Raw genomic sequence first — 9,814 nt, forward strand, 5'->3', positions numbered from 1 at the left:
AGCAGGGCTCTGGTACTGGGAGCTGCCCAGTGGTGGGTTAGCTGTGAAAACCACATCTGGTTTCATGACTGACTGTATCATTTTACATGCAATATTTCCTCACCATTTCGTGTGCGTGCGTGTGCATGAAGAGGCACTTTTATTTCTGGTTCAGTACAGACTGAAGGACAATGAGGTACAACATCTACGAAAAAGCACTTCTACAGAACAGATTTCCATCAGACCCCAGGCCCCTGCAGCCAAACTTTGGGCACATTTATGACCTTCCTGGTTGACAAACTCTGAACAAATCTCTCTGGAAAAAGGACCTCTCAGTCCCAGAGATGGTGATAAAACCCCCCTGGGTTCTACAGCAAGTGGGACTGTTGCACCGATACGTATTCAGGCCTTGGATTATACAGCAAGGAAATAGTGCGGACAAAAGTTACATTTGTTGTGCAGTCAGCCCCTTGCAAGCGCTCTACAGCTGTGCCCCGACAGAAGTAAATGGCTGCAGAGCGCTTTAAAAGCGGACATCAGGAGACCAAAATGGACATCGGGAGACCTGGCTTCTATTCCCGACTAACTCGGAGGTACTCGGGTAATTTGGACTTGCTGCCATTCCCACTTTGGGCTGCTGGGTCTCCTTAGATGATATGATTGAGAGGCTGGGCTTGTGTTTTGGGGTATATTTACAGTGCCTAGCACAATGGGAGCCAAGTTTCAGTTAGGGGAGTATTGAAATAGGAATAATTATGGTATTTGTTGCTTTCTAAAAAGTTTTAAATTGCATCACTTTGGTGTTTATTTTTCCAAATAAATCCTACATCAAACTGGCTAGGGGGTAACACTAAGCACCTCAGTCCTTGTCCCCAAAATAAAGTAAAAAAGAACTGAAGACAAGCTAGACCACATAAAACCAAGCTGCACAGATCTCAGCAGCTTGTTACACCGTGTGCCTGCCTGGCCCTCCATCAAGCCGAGCAGATGGCATAACAACAGCCACAACAGAAAATATTTTAAAGCATATTTAGAAGGCTCGGATCGTTTCCCTTTCATTTTGGACACTGACAGCTTTCGTACAGTGAAGAAACTGCTTTATGGTCCATGGGGGTAGCACTGAGCGATCTGCACTAAAGGAGAGGAAGACTTGAGCAAAGGACTTCAGTGAAATACCAAGCAGACAGTATAAGGCAGCCCCACGTTCCTAAGAAGCAGGAAAACGGCTTCCTCCGTTAACACGAGAGAAGCAAATGTGTAGAGCTGTGCTCACGTTCGGTGTCTGTACAGCACCTAGCACAAAGGGGCGCCGGCCCAGGGATCCTCAGTACCACCACAATGCAAATACTCTAGTAATAATTCTGCCATCTGCCTACCTCAGCATGCCAACAGTCAGGGAGGCAGCCATGCGAAATTGTAAGGCCCAAACAACGTGGATCCCAAACTGGGGCAGCCACATCCACTTCAGAGACGGCATTAGCTCAGCTCTGTGCAAGCAATATGTCAAAACAAAACCCGAGAGCTTTCTATCCTCCAGTCGCAGTTCTAGACCATCCCCCTTTGCAGCAGTTGCCAGCCGCATGCAGCACCACTGAGAACCTGAAAGCAAAACTAACTACAAACTAAAGAGGGTAACGACTGGCTTCGAGACCTTACCACGCTCTGCAGGAAGAGACATTCAAAAAGAAGAAATGAACAGAGCAGAGGAAACTCGACTTGTAACTCCCTTTTCATTTGAATAATCTAAGAAACCCCAGCTAAGGAAATGGGCTTCTTTATAACGAGGCCAACTCCCGAGAAGTGCTGAGAGCCACTGGCTTCAATTAGATCTGCAGGTGCTCTGCACACCTCAGGGTTTGAACCAATTCTGCTTTTTTAAGCAAATGGCATTTTCCTAAGTGCCACCCAGGACAGAAGAGCAAAACCAGGTTGCAGTGATCGTGTTACTAGCACTGCAGGAGCGAGCAAAGAGAAGGGCAGACACGAGCAGCATTTAACACATACGGTGTGGGCACCTCACACTCTGTTTCCAAGAAACCCCGTACACACTGCAAATCACATGGTGTTACAAGCGCTCTAAAAACATGCCAGCACCATAGAATTAACACACACGTAACACAATAAAAAGCCATTTCTTCATGACACCCCCCACAGCAGCTGGGCATTGGCAGGGTAGCACACGCGGTAAGGTCAGCTTTGCTGCGCCCATGCTCTGCTACTGGCCAGTTCCAAATAAAATACATGACTTACTTCTTGGTTCCCGGGGTCCATCCACAGTCACTTTAATAGCTCGGTGATAGGTGGCAACTTGTGTGGGGTTTGTGAACACGGTGATCGTCAGTGTAAAGCTTTTTCCTAGGGGGAGGGTTGGGGGGGAAAAGAGGAGAGAAAATGTATGTAAGTTCATTTCTCGAGCAGGCAGATAGCAAGGCCTGCTACCGCTGGGAGCTTTGGCACTGACACCAGTAGAAGCAAGATCAGGCTCAAATTTAGGAAGCTTTTGGAAAGCCACTAAAATAGTTGCACAAAAGAAAGTAGGGGACCACGTGAGATACACTTGTTTGTGCTGAGATTTATGAGGCATCACTTGGTGCTGGCAGAGCAGGGGCCAGTAGCAAAGTTCCTGCTAATTGTAATGAGAAGAGGACTGGGATGACTTCAGTGGGAAAGGCTGAGCCTGTCCCGACACAGTACAACAGCTGTAGCCGTCTCCCCACCAACACCCCCCGACACCTCAAACAGCTCCCTTGCTCCTCATGCGGAGAAGCTCTCCCCTCCCTCTACACTCAGTGCTTTACGCTGGCTTCCCACTGGATCTCTTCACTTCCCAGCCCCTGGTCCCCAAGGGCCTGATTCTGCAACCGCTGGTCCAGTAGCACTTCTTCAGTCCTAACAAGTGCTTGCATGAGCTTCTCTGCAGGAGTAATGTTCGTGACTGATGGGAAAGGCAACCTGGGCACATCCTTCCTGTAGTCACCGCTGTGCAGTCAAATCCAAGCTAACTCAGGTACGGATAGCAGCCCGACCACGATAACGCAGAGTTCATCAGCCTGGCCCCTACTGCTCCCTGTGCACTGCAACTAGCTGGCTATCTGTACCCACTCCAGCTCGCTCACGTATGCCTACACTGTAGTGCTGTCACAGCAATCCCTGCAGTGCAGACAGGCAGATGGGCACCAGCAGACACACACACACACACACACACACAAAATAATGAAGTGAAATGCAAAAGAGAAAGGAGAAAGTGAAGCCCTGACCCTGCAAGCACTTGCTACCAAAAGGAGCAATTCCCACCACGTACAGTATATGTGTTTTTGTTGCTCCTCACTTGTACATACTTGACTGGTAAAGCCATTAGTGGACTTTGTCATCAGAAAAAGTCCTTGTTTCCAGCTGTTCTCCACCCTCTGCTCCTTGTGTTATTGGTGTTCTTCACTATGTATTTCTGGAGACAGCTGAATCTTGTCCCTGAAGTGCCCCAGACTTTGGAGGGAAATATAAAAAGAAAGCAGGATCCAGACCACCGCTACTTTCGGTTTTGCAAAGACAAAAGCAGACCAGCAAGAGGTTGACTGCCTTTTTCAGACGATGGGCTCTGACCCATTTCCTCACTTGTCTAAGCAGCACCGTACGGTACTGGGAGGCAGGAATGAAAATACTGCATCAGGACACTGTCCGATAAGAAAAAAGCATTATATCATTAGCACTAGGGTGGGGTTTTAAATCCTGCTGTTCAAGTTAACAGCGCTCTGTCTGTAAGAGAGGGATACCTTCCTGAAATGGCTTGAGAAAATTCCTTGTATTCATCAGTATTGTGATAGTGCTTTGCACTAATGCAGCACATCTTCAACCACAGACATGAAAATGCTTTGCGGAGGTGTGTGCCACTGTTCTCTCCATCTTACAGATAGGGAAGCAGAGGCACAGAGAAGCTATGTGACTTGCCCAAGACCACATGGTGACTCAGCAGCAGAGACAGGAGTGGAAATCAGCTCTCCAAATGCCCGTCTATACCACTATTCTTACCAGGACACAGCACCTCCTTCTAGTCCTAACAACAGAACCCGAAGGGCAGCTCCTCAGCTGATGTGAATGGACACAGCCACAACGATTTACCCCAGCTGAAGACCTACCTCCAAGAATCTTGCCCTCCTGCTTTCTAACCCCGCAACCTGGGGTGGCCAGGCTGTTGCAGAAGTGGCACAGGCAGACTGCATGGAGGGCACGTGGCAGATGGGGGGGCGGGGCGCAGGCAGTGCAGCGGCAGATAGGGCAGAAAGCAGAGCCTCGGATTCAGCAGGGAGCACAGGGGAGGGAGCGGAGAGCAGGTAGGGAAAGGGGATCCAAGCGGCACACTGAGAGAGCGTGGAGTAAATCTGTGGCACACCTGCCAAAAAGGTTGGCCCGTGCTGCGCTAGACCACACCTCCCTCTGGGAGCTCGGACCAGAACCCAAGATCTCCCAACTCCTAGACCACTCCATCTCTCGGGGGTTGAAATACAACCCTGATCCCTGGCCCGGTGCTTCAGTCACTGCATCACAGCTGACCTCCATGAATGGACTACACCCATCACTAGTGGAGGTTCATTGATATTATCACCAGACTCGCTGTCTAGCCAACATGCAGGATTTAACAATGCCATTTTATAATGGATCCTATTCTTGCCAGCTTTCAGGACTGTTTACATTAGGAACCTGTAGCTTTCCCCTTGACTACAGCCACAAAGAGCTGTTGCGACCATTTAGTGTCTCGAGACAGCGATGTGCAACACAGCGAGTTTCAGTATCTTCCTGGAACAGAAATCTCTATAAACAAGTTGGGAAGGTGGGTGTATCAGAGCAAAACCATATCACCAACCATCACAGAGTGTGCAGGGTGCGTGGGATTTTCAAGAAGCATCTGGTGACGCAGAGACACAAGTCCCAACAAAAGTCTCTTAGGTTTCTAAATCACTTAGGCACTTCTAAAGACCCTTCTGCTTCTAGATCACTGAGAACTAGGTCATTTAGGATTTCAACAGGAGTTTAGGCACTTCAGTAGGAGTTAGGCAGGTAAAACCCCTTTTGGATCTGGCCTTTCTGAAGGTATCCGTCTTTTCCCATAGTGCAACTCCAGGCAAGGATGTTCTCAAATCTCTGAGCAACAAAACATTTGTCTGCACCAATCTGTATTTATTACCATGTTCAGGTTTTCATGATCACCGCCCCGAGAGCTCAAAGTTCCCTGACCAGGGAAAAAAGTGAATATTAAAATCAAATTATTTATTCCTACAAAAATTAAATTAAAAAAAGATGGATTTTCTCCAAATAGGACATCCCATAATTATTCTAGCAAATAAGTTTCCTTGCGAGATTATTGTGGAAATGACTGATCTGAAGTGGGTACTGACAAAAAATTTAAAAGATTAAATTCACGTCTGGGGAAAAAAAAATTGTGCCAGAACTGTATTTGGACCTCAAAGTACGACTTCAATGCTACATATGCCTCACACTGATTCTCCACACGAGAGTAAATTTTTAAGTCACAAATACAAGGATTTGTGCTGACAACCTGGATTTAAGAGTTGCACTCCTCCAGACTGGGAAACAAAAAATCAAATGATACGAGCTCTGCATCCAATTAAAAATATCCAGCACAGCTAGACTGTCCAGTTGGGAAGTACTCTCAATAAAGCCATTTACAGATCAGGAATTATTAAAAGAAATTATTCAAGGAACAAGTTCAAATATAGGGAATAAAACTGGTTTGTCTGCAACTCAGCCTGGAGAACAGAAATCTTCCAGGAAATTTTTTTTAATGAAGCACAACACAAATATAAGCACAGTATTTTTCAGTCTAGCCCAATGCCTCAAATGAAGGCTTGGGAAATAATAATCTGGGATTGTACTTCCAGCTCTGCCACTTCCTACATCCCTCAATTTGGCAAATGGCTCTAAATTCTCTGCATTCAACTTCAAAAATCCAGATAACGAGCAAAAGAAAACCTGCAGCCTTCACTGTGGGGTATGATCTTCAGCAGGAATAAACTGAGAGCCGCATTTAGCAACGCTGGGACACAGCAGCAGGCAACTCATTCCCGTCCTTCTCTGGAGACAATAAAAGCAAGTTTATAACTTTTGTAATCTTCACTCGTGTCCCCTTTGCACAGATATCCCCATGCTCGACAGCAGTCATGCTAGGACGTGAATCTGCACAGAAAACCTCAAATCAAGTTCCAGACTTTCTCTGCTGAGCAAATTGCTCGTTATGAGACAGGCTCCGCAGATCGTGCTCCATAAAGAGTCCCGCGATTTCCATGGGTATGCTTCCAGTGCAAGATGCTGTTCAGCAGGACTCAGCCTCTTTTTCTGAACCTCAGTTTTGCCTCTGCCCAAAGGGGCTAGCGACAGCTTCTCTCTCGCACTTTTTTCTTACCCGTGTAGCCTGGGGGCTTACCCGGGTAGGGAGCCCCTCTCCCCATGCCACTCAAAACAGAGAGGCCCTGGTCTCACTCGGTGCTTGTAGGTCTTACATTAATCCAAAGACTACTTAAAGCAATAGAGTAATAATGATGCCACCAATTAACCCATATTAAACAGACTGCTTCAAACCAGAGCTTGGCGTTGATACAAGCTCAGGATGTTTACACAGACAGTTCATGCTTCCCTGTGCCTCAACATCTATGCATCCATTTGACAGCAGATACAGAAAGAGGTACATGGAGATCCCGCTCCCAGTAAATACCAGTCACTCCAGACTTCTGTTGGAGCACGTCAGACTGGAAATTGGTCTTTTCGGGGAGTTACAAAGATCTGTCAGCTGAATCCAACGCATGCACTAACCAGTAACTAGGTCCCCAGGTGCTGGGCTCTTGTTCAAGAGCTGCCTGCCTCCCCCCAAACACACACCGGGGTAAGCACTTAACCGAGCACGTGGCTAAAATGAAGGTGACCCTGCACAGAACTGGAGCACCCGCCTAGGTACAGGCCATTCCCCGTAGGGCGCATGACCTCCACGGGTAACAGCAACAGCATCTAGCTCTTCTTCTGGTCCGCAGCGGGCCTTCACGCACATTCTGTATAGCAACATTATTAGAGATGGAGGGATCATGTCTCTGCAGGCTGGATCCTGCATTTCTGCTCTGACAGCCATCTGCACTAACCCCCACCCCTGAATTTGGGAGCTCAGGCTGTCCTCATTATAAAAGACAAAACAAACATTTTAGATCCAGGTCTGACACGGGCACGTGCGTTTGTTTGTTCACATAAGGTCTAATCCGAAGCCTGATAAAGCCAAAGGAAAGGATTTGGGGTTTTTTTTTATTTTTCCATTGCTTGTAATGAGCTTTGATCAAGCCCATGGTGGAGAAGGGAAACTATACACCTAAATGCTTTCAAGAGACTATAAACTACTGTTGTTGCAGAGCATGAAGATAGTATTCCAGTGGAGGAAAGCTAATAACGAGTTCAAGAATCAGGCTGAGATTGGATTGCATTCAGTTTGGAAATTTGTGTGAGGATGAAAAAAAAAAAAAAGGGCCTAAGAGAATAATTGACTACAGAAATGAAAGCTTAATTCATAAAAGAAAAACATTTTCCATCCATTAACCTGCAACCAGTTAAGTGGAGGGTTTTAAAGAAAATCTGCAACTCGGAAAAGGAGCCAACAGGAAAGAGGAAATGTATGAAAGAATGTAAACTATTCAAGTTTCATAAAGAGTAACAAGTAAACAGTTATTACATGCAAATAATTCCTAGCATCACTGGTTTTAATTAATGCAGAGAAGTCAAAATATCTTTGACGTTTGTATGTATACATTAGAAGAGTTAGAGAAAACACTGCCATATGGCCATTAAAATATAGGATTTTTTTTTAGCACAACTAAATGCTTAAAGCTGCAGTGTTTATTGGTGATGAAATGTTAAAATTCTGTTTATGCCATTTGAAACTCAGGTAAAAATGTTGCTGTAATGAATCAGGCATGATGGCAAGGGAAGGGATATAATACTTTCCTTGAAAGGCTGGCTGGCTTTCAGTCTAGTCAAACGGATTCATTTTTGTCTTGTATTTACTCATACAGCACAAAGTCACTTCATTGATGGCTGCCTTTAAAAGCTCGCCAGGATTGTCTGCAGCAGTATGAAAGGTTGAGGTTAAATGATATATTCAGAGATTTCAGGACCAGAAGGAACCATTAAATCATCTGGTCCAGCCCTCTGTATAGCAAACATGTGTTGGAGTGGCGCGTATCTTCCAAAAAGCCAGCCGTTCAGCACTGCTCAGCTTTCCCTCATTGATCTGCCTTAATGCTGAATCACCCTAAGAAACCGTTTAAAACGTGCGCCTTGTTTTTCATTTGAATTTGTCTGTCTTAAACTCCCCAGAGCTATTAAAATCAAAGTGAAGCTTAGTAAATTAAATTATTCTCACCCTTCAAACGCTCCATCTAGAAACTCTAGGAATGATTAGAAGGACTGGGTGACTATTTCCAGTCACTGGAAATACGTAAATCCCTTCTCATAAATGAAGAATTAACGCAGCACAGGTTACAGTGTTTCAAGTGGTACGAAAGGATATTTGTACCTTTAGATTGCCATCCATATCTGGCTTAATCCCGTAGGAACTTTTCCATGGATTGCAGTGGGTTTGGGATCAGACTCTAATCAGTAAAATGTGTGTGTACGCTTGTCTGTTCATGTAATTTTAGAAGGGGGAGGCAAGAGAGGGAGACAAGCAGACAAACAGAAACAAGATTTAAAGTACAATCAACAGTTTTGGGTTTAAGAAATAATTTACTTCTCCTGGTGGCTTATTATTTTGGGCATAAAAGCCCGCAGAGGGAAAGCCCAGCAGAACACCTGCAAGGAGAAGCGCCGCGATCGTGCTTTTACCGACATCTCGATTCTAATTCAGATCCCCAAATAACCCTCTCGCGGGCCCAATCCTGCTTCCCCTGCGCCGAGGCAGCACTTGCCACCGGCTCCCCAGGGCGCGGGGCCTTCTTTAAAACCCCCTAGGAATGGTGCTGCCTCTCACCAATCTGTACAGCATCACAGATCGCAAGCGATCTCCACCCCCGTCCCGACGCTAGAATCTCACGGCCGCTTTAAAAAGGCAAGCGCTCCACTCCAGCGTCTGACAGCCACTTACCCCTGCCGCTGCGTCCCACAAATCTGAGATCGTTAAATCTTGCCACTTGGTTCTTCATGATGGCCGAGGCATTTCTGAGCTCTGCAGAATAGTTCTCGTCGTTTCCAGCCATGACTGTCACTACCGTGCCATCAGGTACGTCACCCAGGGCTACCACCTGGAGAGCAGGGCAACAACCACACAGCACTGTGAGTTCAAGCTCAGCGAGGAGGGACGCTCTCAGAGCAGCTCTGCCGTGCTGGGCCCCACACGGAGAAATGGCACTCCCCAGTTCAAAATAAAACAGAACAAAGTTAAGGGAGGGGAAGAAAATCCCAACCACCCAGCTGCTTTGGGGCAATTGTTGAGGCTGGTGCCGCCTGTTGCAGGCCCCGTGGGGTCCGCCCCTGCCAAAAACATCTCCTCTTTTGTGCCCTATACAGATGTATAGAATACCATCGGTGTCGACCGCGGAATATACCCGGTGTCTCTGTTCAGAGGGCAGCCGTCCCGGTGGAAGCGGCCCGCACGAACCGCAGGGACCCGGCCCCGCCAGCGGGGTTTCCCGGGGCCGCGAGCGGCACCTGCCGCCGGGGGAGAGGCCGCCGCTCCCGCCGCGCGAGCTCCCCCGCTTCCCACCCGCCCGCAGGAAACGCCCCGTCTCGGGTGCGGGACGGCGGCAAGCCGGGAGAAAAGGCAGGCAGCCCCGCGGCTCTCTCGTTTGGC

The 9,814-nt window shown here is 47.3% G+C and overlaps 1 protein-coding gene across 1 annotated transcript in view; it reads right to left on the reverse strand.

Annotated features, from left to right (window-relative positions):
* The window catches only part of RUNX3 (runt related transcription factor 3), a 51,525-nt gene extending 42,235 nt beyond the window's left edge, over nucleotides 1-9,290 (reverse strand). The window contains exons 1-2 of the mRNA XM_019547633.1: nucleotides 9,110-9,290; nucleotides 2,230-2,334 (exon numbers count right to left, since the gene is read on the reverse strand). Of these exons, the coding sequence (XP_019403178.1) occupies nucleotides 2,230-2,334; nucleotides 9,110-9,221 (217 nt within the window). The 5' untranslated portion in view covers nucleotides 9,222-9,290. The remainder of the gene's footprint in view (nucleotides 1-2,229; nucleotides 2,335-9,109) is intronic.
* Between the last annotated feature and the right edge of the window lie 524 nt (nucleotides 9,291-9,814).

This window comes from Crocodylus porosus, unplaced genomic scaffold (assembly GCF_001723895.1).
Source record: "Crocodylus porosus isolate Cpor-Errol unplaced genomic scaffold, CroPor_comp1, whole genome shotgun sequence".
Taxonomy (NCBI): domain Eukaryota; kingdom Metazoa; phylum Chordata; order Crocodylia; family Crocodylidae; genus Crocodylus; species Crocodylus porosus.